The sequence below is a fragment of the Eleginops maclovinus genome, chromosome 22 (genome assembly GCF_036324505.1).
Source record: "Eleginops maclovinus isolate JMC-PN-2008 ecotype Puerto Natales chromosome 22, JC_Emac_rtc_rv5, whole genome shotgun sequence".
In the NCBI taxonomy this organism is placed as follows: domain Eukaryota; kingdom Metazoa; phylum Chordata; class Actinopteri; order Perciformes; family Eleginopidae; genus Eleginops; species Eleginops maclovinus.
Genome location: NC_086370.1, coordinates 19,095,656 through 19,109,489, shown reverse-complemented (window position 1 = coordinate 19,109,489; position 13,834 = coordinate 19,095,656). Strand labels below are relative to the sequence as shown.

Below are 13,834 nucleotides of genomic sequence, written 5' to 3'. Positions count from 1 at the left end.
AATAGATTCTGCACACACCTTTGTATGGTACATGAAAGTCCCTGGGTGGGGTCTTAAGAGTATGCAGGGAAAACAGAGAAAACGCAATTTTAGGACCTAATTCAGCAATGTCGATCAGACACAAAGTGATCTTTTTCAAGACACATTTCCATTATTAAACATCTGCCAGTGAGTGGTGCTGTGGAGTCATGTCCGAGCATGCAGTCAGAAAGGCATCTTGTTGCCAGCCTGCACACTCACAGGGCTCTATATAGGGAATATTTATAGAAGCAAATATATATTGCCAGGTCCTTGCTTTAATTATGATTTCTACTTAACTACTTCTATTGAAATATATTGTACAAAGTATAAATATAAAAATTCTGAAACATAAAAGATATAAACATTTTGGCAGTAAACAATATCACATGATACCTCATTGATATGTAGGTTATGCATTATTTTTCAGATTATTATCAGTCTTTTTTTACATCATAGGAATATACCAAATTTTGCGAATAAACTAGTGGAGTAGAAACATCACAAGATTTGAGGTGACAGAGATTATCGTCCAGCTTCTGGGAATTTGCAGAGCGACTGGGCGAGGGGGTTGTGCTGCGGAAATTTGGACACGTGATTGCCACTCAAAACTTTTGAAATTCTTCCGGCTTTAAGGTTGCACAGTTTTAAATGCTTGTATTATGAACAAATGGCAGAGGATACTACAGGACACGACATGTTGCCTACATTGGTTATTGTTCTCGTGATGCTCTGTGCCTTGCATTCACTTGCACAATCTGATAAAGCCATGCCAACATTGTTAGAGTTTCTGAACTCTATTTCTCACACGCCCATCATGTCCAGTAACTTAACACTTCAAAGAAAATGAAAATGTGACAATCTACTGTCAGGTTAGAGTAATGCAGGGAGTAAAGAAGCTAACCCTTATTTTGAAATACAAACTGTCAGGTCCTTAATATACAAGCATTAACGTTGCACTGTGTACTTGTGTGTACCACTAAACAGCCCCCAGAGTCCTTTGAGGTGATCTTATAGCTGAGTTCTGTTCCCCTCGTTATTTGCTACTAAATATAGGCTTCTGAACCATCTGCGAGAATGATTTTGTTCCCTTAATATCCCCATCAGCACTTTCAGCTGGCCAACAGAGACTTTTCCCCCCGTCCTTAGCCCCCCCAAGCCCTATCCAAACCTCCTCCTCCTCCTCCTCCCGTCTTGACACCAACACTGCTGCTACCCACACCCCCATCCCTCTGAAAGATCTTCCATCTGAGTGAAGGGTGGGTTTTGCACTTCCCTGGACCTGGGTCTATAGCCATACGCAGGTTCAGAGGCACTTAGGGATTTGTAAACGTGTGATCCAGATCACCAGCATCGGGCCCTGAGTCTCCTCTTCTCTGTTTGGTATTTATAGGTCTGTGTCTCCTCCCTGGATTGCAACAATAACCCGGTGAGTGGATTTGCATCCCATCGGTGATCTTTGTTATACTAATACAGCTTGGATTTGAATTCTGGCTACTACAAAAATGGAGAGAGGCAATTAAGATGTTCCCAATCATAAGATTTTTGGGTTGAGCAGCTGAGCTCAGGGAATACAATCTAAGAGGAGCTCAAAACTCAGTAACCAGATTATAGCTTTGCTTTTGATTGAACTATTTTTGATTTCCCCAATGATGAAGAGATAAAGGGTTAAGGATTCACTTTGCTGCTTTTACATTTTCATCGTACGTTTTAAAATTACCAGAGCAAAGGGTGAATGTGCTGACTATCCCTCTTGGTGGGCGTTGCTAAGATTTGATATGGTGTTACCAATCTCTGTCAGGGGGGAGGTAAATCTGAGCGCAAGGTTAAGTTCATAATTATTTAAGGCAACTATAACAGTGTCCAGAACCCTTCACATTAACAGTAACAGTAACTCGAGATGTCACTTGTGCTTTGAGAGAGATCCAAACATTCACTCAGAATTGTTTTCGGGAGGTTTGAGTTGTGTCCTTAGGGTTGTGTCAAACCTATTTGATAGCCAAATGACGGCATTACATGTCGCTTAAATGTCTTGGCTTGAAAGAGCAGTTAAAAATAGCTGCAGTGGATTGAGTTACAGTCAGTAGATGTGATGTTTTGCTATGTGACTGGAGCTTAAAGAAACTGTTGAGAGCTGAAGGTGCCTATCTGATAAGGAGACAAGAAACTGTTAAAAAATAAACTATATGTAAAACACCAGATGCATATCCTTAGAAAAGGAAGGAGCCACAGGTTGTAAGAATAGAATAGAATAGAATCGGAGGATGAAACCCTCTTTATTTGTCACATACATGCACACAGCAGAGCACACACAGTGAAATTGGTCCTCTGCATTTAACTCATCCTAGTACTAGGAGCAGTGGGCAGCTGTTGTGCAGCACCCGGGGAGCAATGGGGAGGGGCAATTGGAGGTGTCCGGTGCCTTGCTCAAGGGCACCAAAGCAGGGCCTAGGAGGTGAACTGGGACCTCTCCAAGTAGCAGTCCACTTTCCATATTTTAAGTCTGTTTGGGGACTTGAACCGGCGACCCTACGTTCCCAGTCCAAACCCCTACTGATTTAGGGTTGTTAATGTTTGTATGATTTAATGATGAGCAGTCTCACGACATATGAGAGAGTAAAGTAATGCCCTCAGTTTCCCCTTCTACATGTTCCGATGCAGGCCGCAGTTTTGGGAATATGATCAGACGCTATTTTATGATCATGAGGTCTTCACCTCTGCTGCAGCAGAATAGCACTAGCACTAGCACAATTTGAGTTGGTTAATGTTGTCTCAGTCTGTGTACAGGTGTTGTGTCCCCCAACAGATCTGAAACAAACATTAAGATATATGTTTCCTTTGGAGCAGACACTCGTCACTTGGGAATGTGGGGAATCTGAGGGCACTGGCATCTCCCTTGAACTTGAAAAATGAGCAGGGCCCCTCCGAACTGTGTGCGTGTCTGATACATTCAGATCCCGTGGATTCACTTTCAGGGATTGTTGATGCTGTAGGTGGTGACACTAAAGAGAGATCTAGATATGTCTGTGCCATGGTCAAGGAAAATGTATAGCAGTATGTTCTTTATGTTTTATTGAGTGGAATGTTTCTCGAAACAAAATATAATAACACTCCCGTCATTGAATTTGAACTGTGTCTGGACCTGCACCTATGAAGATTTAGAGTCCCTCCAATTACTATCAATTAATTCCTTCGAAGAGGATCAACGACATTAAGCACAAGTTCCTCAAGTTGCTACATTGAAAAACAGTGTTTGCTTTAGTTTTTCTTTTATTACAAATATTGAAATAAACAATGTGATACATATTAAATTGAATGCTAAAAAACGAAATGTTTTCTGTAGAAGCTACTTGCGTTTGTCTCTTGAGAAAGAGGTCCACTTTTATAACCCTCTATCACTGATGAATGATACATTGCATTTGATAATATTGCTACTGCTAACACCCTGTTCTTCCAGATCCGCCAGTCATGCCTCTGGGAAAACCTGCCCCGCAAAACAAGCGCAAAAATCTCGCCAAGATCATAACTGACCTAACACATATCACTCAGGATGGTAAGGCTGGCTTAAAGTTACGTGAATATGAAACCAAATGTTTTATATGCTAACTGCCGCTCTTTCATGGAAACATAAATAGATAACTTAAAAGATGTTTTTTGTGACTTTCATGTCACTAAAGAAACATCCAGACTACTTGGTAACATTTAGTTCCACATTAAGAGGTTTGTAAATGTAACGCTTATTTGTTCAAATATCTCTTACCTATAGAGTATGAGTCAGATCCAGAGGCCGAGCTCGACCTGGGAACAAAGATCAGGTCTCCCAAAGACATCATGCTGGAGGAGCTTTCCCTGCAGAACAACAAAGGTTCCAAGATGTTCAGGATGAGGCAGAAGAGAGTCGATCAGTTCATCTATGAGAACAACCCTGACCTCTTCTGCAGTGAGTCTATGGTGAGATCAAAGTCTAAGGGGATGACAAAATACGATTAATTTCAAAAGAAAAAATTATAAATATATGACACAAAATTCAACCGAGAAACATATTGCAACGTTTGAAGAAATATATCAATTCTGGTCACTTTATAACATTAATCTGTCCTAATTCGATAGCATTTGTATTCATATTATGGCTGTAGAAACATAACACTATGAAAGCAAATCTTTGTTAATCCTGTCACGTTGTTAATATATCGATGATTTTTCTTTCAGGACGACCTCCAAAAGTTTGTTCCCTCTCTGGGAGGTCAGATGAGAGGTGACATCATAAATGTTGGTGGACATTTTGTAAGCAAACAGGCTGGACTGAATTTTATTGGGATGCACGGAAAAGGAGGAGCTCCAGTGCCTCCTCCCAAGCCTGGAAGCAAAGGTGCAGGAGCAGGTGCAGGAGGAGGAGCAGGAGGACAGGGTGGAGGCGACCATGGGAAAGAAGGCGGAAAAGGAGAAGGAGAGAGTGAGTGGTCTCCACTTAAAGGTAGGTACCATGTTTTATTTGTTATTTTAGGAGGATTCTGTTTTGTCTGTGTTATGCTCTAGTCGTGGATATTTTCTTCACAGGAGGTGGAACTGATGATGCATCTAAGAAGCTGCTTATGTTGAAGTCATACGTGTCGCCTTGGGAGAAGGCAATGAAGGGGGATGAAATTCTGGTAGCGACTCTTAAAGGTGGAATGCCTGGTCCTTGTCATCCAATGGATTTGCGCAAGTACAAAAGCTTCAACAGGTACGTCTCTCAAGGCCTGACTTTGTAGGTGTTCTGTGACAGAAGGGGCTTCAATAATCCTCTCACCTTGCTTTGCTAGGTCTGCCATGCCATTTGGTGGCTTCGAGAAGGCCAATCAGTTCTTGAAATTCCAGATGCCAGAACCTGAGGCCAAGCAGGAGCCTGAACCGGCGGTGGTGTACCAGCATGACATCGGCTGCCGGCCTTCCTTCAACCGCACTCCTATTGGCTGGGTGGGCAGCGGTGAACCGGGCACCATTCATATGGAGACAGATGCTGTGCCCTTCGATGGAGAGACCGACGAGCTGTGAAAAAACATCCATACTGTGATAACAGTGACTTTGCATATGCACACATGCATGCATGAATGCTTGCAAACACGTTAGCATGCACACAACAGAAGAGCTTACAGTTAACTGTTATATTCATGACTTTGAATCCCTCAGTGTGGATAACTGAAAGTGTATATGAAATGTGGTCATGCTTCTATTTTGCTCTGTACTTGGTTTTGAGGCAAATAAAAAAGCTTGAGTGAGGATGAAACATAACGTTTATTTAAGTCTATAAGTGAAGTATAAACACTTGATTTGTCAGAAAAGGTTTTGTTTGTGGAGAAGTTGCAGATTTTGAAAGAATTAATGAAGTATGAAGGATAGATTTAGGCGATTTTACTGTTGTGCACAGTCTTGATGTCAAGTTGTTGCAATATTTGTGTACCAGCGCCTTTTTGTTCTAAGGAAACTCTGTTTATTTGTGGAGCTAAAATAACCCTACATACCTGCCTAATGCACAATGCATGCTGATCATTCACCCTACCTTACCAACATTTCCTCCACAATAAACTCTTTAAAACTAAAACAATTCTCTTGTCGATTGAATAAAATATCAAGGGAAAAGGTTTTTTTGTGAAAATCATTGCCAATTTCTAAATCTAGCTAGTTAAAGTATTAGGAGTGAAAGTACTCACTGCAGAGAAAACTAAATATATTATAATATTTAAAAGTAAATCTTCACATTCAAGAAGCTGAAACTGTGACATATTCTTTAACGAAACACTTATTAGCAGAACGGTTGCCAATACATTTTGTTAACCCAGTCATGGTTTTAGTTATTGAAATAATGTTGGATAGTTTAATGTTTACCAAATAAACATTTAAACAGAGTTTCCCTGTGTCAAAATCTGAATTTATAAAGAAACTACTAAATAAATCTGTACAATAAATTTAGTGGAGTAAAAAGTACAACACTGGCTTCCAAAATGTAGTAGAGTTAGTATAAAGTAGAATAAACTGGAAAAAGTCGGGTAAAGTACAGGTACCTCTAATGTGTGCTTAAGTACAGTACTCGAGTAAAAGTATTTAGTTACTTTGCACCACTGAGTAAATGAAAATATCGGAGTGTTTTAACCACTGACTACAGACATACGTTTTTCCTGGCATAACAAATGAAGCCACTCCTGCACAGATGGGGGCGGTGATGCTCTAAAAAGTTGTTGCATAGCAGTCATGAAGGGAGGAAAAACTAGAAGAAACACATACCTTTGAATGTTGGATGCCGGACTGTGCTATGCTCCTCTGGTCCAAGCGCTTTCAGACAATGTTGTTTACATTTTACAGCACTGCAATGGACAGCGGCGCGGTAGTATCAGGTAACACTGCAGCTTGTTAAAGTGATTAGCTAGCTTAGCTAACGTCAGCTAACTGCCAATCCAGCTCGAGAGTTTAAGGAATTTTTCAGCTCACCTAAACAAATTGGGAATCAAAATAATGGCCAAATAAGCACAACAAAATGTACACTCACGCCGACTTGGTTTAAGTAGGTGTCGTTATTCTCTCAAAAGCCAATAAAATACGGAGAAACGGTAACAGGTTAGCTCAGTGGAAACGGTAGCTAACAGTTAACCCTACTTTACTTTACCCGTTTGAACTACGTCGTAGTCAGCAACCACCGCTGGATGCAATGTTACCTAGCAACGGCAGTGATTGCCATGCCAACCATTGGCATATTTCTCACGATGCTGTACTTCACGATGAAAATAACACATAACGAGTTGTGGAAAATGTAAAGTAATGCAACATTACAGTGTAAAAGTACTGTAGTATTTATATAATTAAAGAACCAAAGTATTAACAGAATATACTTTATACCAAAAGTAGTAATGATGAAGCAACTGCGTAATCTATAACAATACATATTCATATGAGATAACTAATATAAATAATGACAAAAAAGGGCAGTATTTCTAAATGTATAGCTGCCCAGTGGGTTTCAAGTATTTAAAGTGGCATGAAATGGTACTACTCGAGTAAAATACAAACTTTAAATTGCACTCGCATTCCACCACTGTACACACAACACACCCATCTTGGACAGGTTTCTATAGCCATTTGCTACTTCTGTCAACAGCAAACACCATTTCAGTCAGACAACTCACGTGTTTCATTAATATGTTTATTAGAAACAGTATATAGTTTGAGTTTGGCGTCTAGGCTCGGCCTCATCGCTCCACATATTGACATAGAACATGGAGTGATGATTAGATAACTATCCCCCGAGCCTACAGGTGGAAGCTGGGGAGGAAGCTGGGGTGGTGGTGAGGCAGGCGAGCATTACCAACGTGAATGCAGCAGCAGCAGCAGCAAGGTGAACACATTAGCAGCGTGGAAACAGCAGTAGCAGCAGCAGCATTAGCGAGGCAGAGGTAGGAGGATCCAACAGCTTAAATAGAGCGCCAGATTAGGAGTCTATGTTTGGTTGGTTGCAAGTGTGACGAGGGGCGTTATGTGCGAATGAGTCATTGGTGCTCGAGTTGACTGCCTGAACTAGCTCGCAGACTTCGCCCCATTTAACACCTTATAACCAGTATTAACTAAATATTAACAGTATTAACAGAATCTCTTGTTATCTTCTAACTACTGACCTAATCTGGCTGTAATGCAACCTTACCTCAGTTTTTGTCTGATGTTCAGAAATGTTCCCAGAGTTTCCAGTTGGTGCTGGCTAATGTTAAAAAAAAGGGAAATATAATTGTAGGATGTTAAATGTATAACAAATTAAAAGTTTCAGTTTGATCAAGGTTTAAAAAAAATTTTTGTATAGAAAAACAAACTGATTTCAATCTCACATGTATGTGATGTATTGTATGTTTCTTTTTGTTAGTGCTACTTAATGTTTGTAGGGGAAATAAATTGACTTACTCCTTTATAGGTGCACTATAGCAGTCATTTCCCCTGATGACATCTAAATCAAAGGCTCATCTGGCCCCTCTGCCAAGGACAGAGATCCTTGCATATTGGGTGCTGTCCTTAGGCTCTCATCTCTACTCCTTCTACCAACTGCACAGGTTCTCCAAAGGTGAGGTAGATGTAGATGGACGGACATATGTATGATGGTTCAATGAACTGAAGAAGTTTAAGAAAATATAAGCTGTTATTTCCTGGTTTGTATCTCAGAGCATGAAGCCGGATTAGAGAGAGGATTCCAGTTGGAAAAAGGCTTTGTCAAGGGTTTAAAAAGGGTAAGTTCAATGTTGAAATTGCTGATCGAAAGCCCAATATTTACCCACATGATTGTGCATCTCACTGAATACAAGTTTGTTTTAAGTTCATATTGTACAGTCATTATGTAAGCTTTTATGTGTCACAAAGAGCCTTAAAAAGCGTGTTTCAGTTCATTTTTTCAAGTTTTTGAAAGGCATTCATTTGTTTAATACGTAAAATGAATGGTATTCAACACACCATTCAACCATGACCATTCAATGCCTCTATTCAACAGGCTTCAGGTGTGATTTAAAGTGCCGTAATTCAGTTTGTTTTTTTTGCAGGACCTTTCAGACTTTGAGTGGAGTTTCTGGACTGAATGGGCTAAGAAATCTTTGCTGTGGTCTCTGATTGGTCATGGTGTGATATCAAGATTGACCAGCATTTTTAAACCCAAGGTAGAAAGCAGCTGCTTCCGTACTTTGAAGTGGAATATTGCCATCAGGTGGGAGATGTTTCAATCTAACATATTTTTGTATGTTTTTCTCTAACAGCTTAGGGTGCCAGCACTCACGGTATATGGCCTCTTAGCAGCCAGCAGTGTGTTGGGCATAAAAGGTGTGAGTGTGCTGCTGCTACATGTGGGCCTGTCCTTTTCAGTGGCCCAATTACAAAAGCCGGCTCTGTCATGGTGCTGCAACCTTCTGCTGCTCTCAACACTTCACATCCATCCACTTCAAGAGATCCAGGTAAGTTTCATGTCAAGTGGATATTACTTGTTCCTAATTTTGGACATTTGAAACCATCATAGCAAAAACATTTAAATTGGTCTTTTACTTTTTAACTTTTAATGTAAGAAAAAGACAATTGGGCATTAGAAGATGGAACAGATATGATGTGAATCTGTTAAATGTTGAATGCCAGGTAACTAAAAAATGCAGCACCAAATAGACCTGTATAGATTTAGGGTGAAAAAGGTCCATCCTCTGTCTTCAACAGCAAATTCACTTGAACTTACCATTTCTTTATTGCAAGGATACTGTCAATTATCATGATCTGTTTTTATTTCGATTTGATCAGGCATACTTATTGTTTCATCTACTATTAAGCTTCATTACGTGTCATATTTGCAAAGAACACAAGAGGGCACACAAAAACAAGAATATCGTTATAAGACAAAAGTTGAGTGATTTTCTTGAAAGCATAAATACTAGCCTTGGTATTTCCAGTAATACCTGAGGATTAAAGGATGTAAACACACAACAAAGTGATATTTTAGTAAATTGCCTCTCCTTAATATGCACAATGATAAATGACAGACAAAAATGTGGTTTAAATATGACCTTAGGAACTCAATTCAATGTACAGTCTACCTTTCTGTTATTATTACCACTGGCTTCTTTTATTTCAGTGTGTTTAGGGTTGTTTTATCATCCTCCTCTTTTTGTTTGCGTAACAATTTGTACACATATGAAGGACCAATGAACCGATTGACTGCCTACTTCAAAGACTAATGTTGTCTCGTATTTTGCACATTTTGTGAAGAGACTTTCTTAAAATGTATGTCATTCGTCTAGTAATTGTTTAAGTGATTATTTTGTATTGGCTCAGCCGGCCGATATAGCAAGCTTAGTTTATTTTCAAGACAAATTTTGAAACTTTTCATCTAACATGTCAACCTTCTAAGAATATCGTCAAAAAAACATAATTGTGGTTGCATGATAAGGGTAATAACCAGAAAACTGCATGGACAGTATTCAAAGCTACATTGTAAAAAGAGTTTGATTTTGACTTTGGAAAGGTGTAGCAAAATGCTATAAATACCCCCTTCAACTGCACAGTAGCTGACACATCCATATGCTTATAGCCAGGCAACTAAGCTACAATGGTTGGGAAATGTGAAATAAACCTGACAGACTTATAAATGCTTCAAAAGATCTGCCTCCTTTGCTCTAACGCAATTGCACACAGTTGCAATCAGACAGAGTCATGTGTTTAACCACAATTTCCAATGCTGTTAAGCAGACGTAATTAAAAGTTATCTTAAGCGTATGCTTATTAGTATGTCTTGACAGATCTTCATTACCAGTGTTATGGTGTAATCTGCTAATGTTCCCCTTTAATGTGTGATATCTATAAGCATATATCACCACTATTTTAAAATACGTTTCTAAATTTAGTGTCAGACTGTCATCATTATATAAGGATTCCCTAGGAATGTGTTAAAAATAATTGGCCTTCCTCTGTGTTACACAGAGAGGCTGGTATAAGACCGAGGAGGAGTACTATCTGCTGCTCTTCAGTGTCGCTGTCTGTGGACTTCGCCTCATCAGCTTCAGCCTGGAGCATTGCTGGAGCCCTGCAGACTGTGGTGGAGCTGTGCAGCTCTGCTGGTTGTTTTCATACACCTTCTATCATCCTTTTTTCTACAATGGACCCATTATCTCCTACAGAGACTACACTGAGCAGGTAAGAGTGCAAACAAAAGCAAATTCAACTGCTGAAATTGCCTCTTGTTACTGTCTGGAGGCGGCTGATTGCTGCTCCTAAGTGCAGGTGATCTCAGGACACCTTTTTAAAAGTAGTAGACAATCAGAGGTTGGCCATTTATGAGGATTGTAACTTTAATTTGACCAGATTTGAAGAGAAATAGCTAACCCTTCATTTGATCCACTGTTATATTACTAGTTTTTTATGCTGGTTGTTTACATTCCCAACTTTGGAGTAGATTTATATGTATTCACACTACATGGTTGTTCTTTTTGTAGTGAAGGTGCAACCAGCAACCCCTAACAACAACTCTCTTGCTGCACTTGCAGATGCGGCGGCCTGCTGAGGAGTGTGACAGGGTCGAATCTGGTGTCATTTACTTGGTGCTCAGGTCGGGACGGATCATCCTGTGGTGGTGCCTCGCAGAATACATGATCCATGTTATGTATATGCACTCCATCCAATCAAATGAGACATACTTAGAGATCCTCCCTCCCTGGGCCTTGGGTAAGTGTTTATGCTGTGTGTATTTTTGGATGCTATGTACATTACTTTCAGCTTTAATGTTTACCAGCCACTTGAGACAGATGTTTTTAAGGTGAAGAATTTGAAAACATGTTACTCCCCCTTACCCTAAAGGTTTTAGTTGGCTTTAAAAGTCAGATATGCCGATTACAGTTGTACTTAATTGTCTTGATTTGAGTTGTCATGCACTGTGATTGTGTTTATATTTTTAACAAAGTTACAGAATAGGTGTTTGTTGATAATGTATTGATTTGCTTTAACGTTGTTCTTTTTTTTTTTAATTGAAGACATAAGGGCCCAAGTCAAGTTACAGTATAAATCCTCTGTTAAGTCTTTGCAGAAAACATGGCGTCTTTAGTTTTGGGAGGTTTATGTGATTTACTGTGGAGGACGCTGTGGTTATAAATACTCTGCATGCACAGTCCTGTGTTGATGCTATTTTAGAAGTGAAACCCCTCTGGGATTTTCAAGTTTTATTTCTTATCCATTAATTAATTCAGTGATTTACTCACTCACCGTTGTACTGTCTGCCCCTTGTTGCCATAAACAGGTACAAAATCTGAATCATTATCATTTACTGGACTTATTGTTGCTATTCAGCCTAACTTGCCTCAGCAGCTATTAAATGTCAGCACCACCTTCTGTTTGCCAAGTTCTACCTATTAATCCCTCCTTTGTTGCTCCTCCTGAGATTTCATCCCTATTGCCCTGATAAAAACACTTTTTAAGGAGGTTTTCCATTTCTTATAATAGAGGGTGTTGTGTTATTTAAATGTCTTTTGAGGCAAAAATAGTAAATCTGTGGTAAACAAATAACCGGTTTTAAAAATAAATAAAACAACGACTGCACAAATGAAAGTCCGCAGTAGTTGTTTGCAATCTGAAAAGCATCTGACTAAGTCTCGTAAAAAGTGAATATAATTTCTTTATGGCTAACCAATGCCTTTCCTCTCAACAAGTATTCATTAAGGTGTAAAATTTAGTACATCAGCTGCTTCAACGACTGCCAGCCACTGCAATAGACGTCAATTATTATTATTATTTTTCTCATTTTACTACAATCCTTATCCTAAAAGAGCATGTTGCTTGAACATTTAAATAATAAACATTCATTGTCACCCTGTCACAGGCGGTCTGGCGCTGGCCCTGGTCCAGTTCTTCTTTGTGAAGTATCTGGTGCTGTTTGGCTTTCCATCCATGCTGGCTTCTATGGATCAACTAGTTCCCCCAAAGCTCCCTCGCTGTGTCAGCATCATGTACAGTTTCACAGGGATGTGGAGGTAAGACCAATCTGCAGAAACTATTCCAGTTAACAGCCTGACGTAAATGCGATATTATATTGCTCCCGCAGGATTCCCTCAGTGACAGGAAAATCTAGCATCCCTGGTATTCTTGAGGAAAAGGAAATGTAATATCAAGAGTCTCAAGTGCTCGCTGTGCTTTTGCAATAAGATTCAGACTGGGCACAGTTAATTGTGTAATTTTGTCATTACTGGCAATCAGAACAATACTGTAGGTGACCTCTGCTACAGGAACATTGTATCATTCTTTCAGACCAGAGCTAAAATGGTTTGTTATTTTCTGAGAACGGTCTTACATTTGAAGGCTACATGGTGTTGGTTGTTGTTAAGTAAAAACAGTAGTCTGCAAAGTAAATCATGACACGAAACCAATGTGTGTAAAAAAATAAAACCACCAACTAGATTGCCACTCAAAATGTGTGTCAGAATGAAAATATTGTCTAACAAACGCCATCGCCTCAGTCAAGTGTCTTCTGTTGTGGTTTTTCTTAAATATTCAATGTAAGAGATAGGCCCTCAACCATTCACTTTAAAATGATTGATTGAAATAGTTTGGAGACATAACCTGGATTGCATTTTTCAGAAGTAGACAAGATTAAAAGAAAACAGAAGTATAAAAATCCAAATAAATGACGTTTAAAATAGCTGTGAGCCTATTATTCACAAAGTGTCCATTAAATCAACGAAAAACCAACTTCAAATGAGGCGGAAATCAATTGTCCCTTAATTAAGTAAACTGTCCATGGAGCAATGAGCAGGGGAAAAGGGCAAAAATAGATGCAATTAGACTGAGGGCACATTACCATGAAGCAGGAGAATATGAGAAGCCTGCAGAGTTGCAGGAAGGAGAAATATCTTACTTTAGGTCCAAAAAAGAACATGAAGTCTTCTACATCTGAACAGAAAGAGGGAGTTAGAACAGTTTAATTCAAACCTGCTCCGAGATTCAGCTCTTTTTTGATAAGTGAAGATTTCCAGAAGCTCAACTAACTCTCCTTACTTACTGATCTCCTCCATGCTTTTGCTAGATTTTTCGCTTCCCCCTGCTCACAGGTGGGTCTGATTCATCTCCTTCCCTTCCTGTGGAGGTTGATAAGGGCTATTCTGTACATTTTCTGTCCCCCCCTTTATCATGCTACACTCATTAAGCATGAAGTTGTAGAAACACACACATCCTACAGAGTTATTTCTGTCCCACCTACCTCTTTATGTCATGGTAATTCTCAAATGTAAAGAACATCGAGACATTTAACACTTTCACATCCAAGCAAAGCAAAGGTCTATGCCTGGTTCATGCT

General features: G+C 39.5%; 2 protein-coding genes across 4 annotated transcripts in view; both read left to right on the top strand.

The window, feature by feature from the left end:
- The first annotated feature begins 1,142 nt into the window (after positions 1-1,142).
- On the top strand, positions 1,143-5,906 carry myoz1a (myozenin 1a). 3 transcript variants are annotated; one of them, XM_063875645.1, is made up of 7 exons: positions 1,143-1,277; positions 1,412-1,447; positions 3,476-3,571; positions 3,785-3,969; positions 4,228-4,492; positions 4,576-4,741; positions 4,821-5,906. In XM_063875645.1, the coding sequence occupies exons 3-7, from the start codon at positions 3,487-3,489 to the stop codon at positions 5,050-5,052; spliced, it is 933 nt and encodes a 310-aa protein (XP_063731715.1). In that variant the 5' UTR covers positions 1,143-1,277; positions 1,412-1,447; positions 3,476-3,486; the 3' UTR covers positions 5,053-5,906. The 3 variants fall into 3 exon arrangements, with proteins under 3 accessions (XP_063731715.1, XP_063731714.1, XP_063731716.1); XM_063875644.1 differs by having other exon boundaries at positions 1,191-1,447; XM_063875646.1 differs by lacking the exon at positions 1,412-1,447 and having other exon boundaries at positions 1,228-1,411.
- Positions 5,907-6,255: 349 nt separating this feature from the next.
- hhat (hedgehog acyltransferase) overlaps positions 6,256-13,834 on the top strand; it is a 20,005-nt gene continuing 12,426 nt past the window's right edge. The window contains exons 1-8 of the mRNA XM_063874283.1: positions 6,256-6,389; positions 7,949-8,095; positions 8,194-8,258; positions 8,565-8,678; positions 8,775-8,969; positions 10,477-10,689; positions 11,040-11,217; positions 12,365-12,515. Of these exons, the coding sequence (XP_063730353.1) occupies positions 7,975-8,095; positions 8,194-8,258; positions 8,565-8,678; positions 8,775-8,969; positions 10,477-10,689; positions 11,040-11,217; positions 12,365-12,515 (1,037 nt within the window). The 5' untranslated portion in view covers positions 6,256-6,389; positions 7,949-7,974. The remainder of the gene's footprint in view (positions 6,390-7,948; positions 8,096-8,193; positions 8,259-8,564; positions 8,679-8,774; positions 8,970-10,476; positions 10,690-11,039; positions 11,218-12,364; positions 12,516-13,834) is intronic.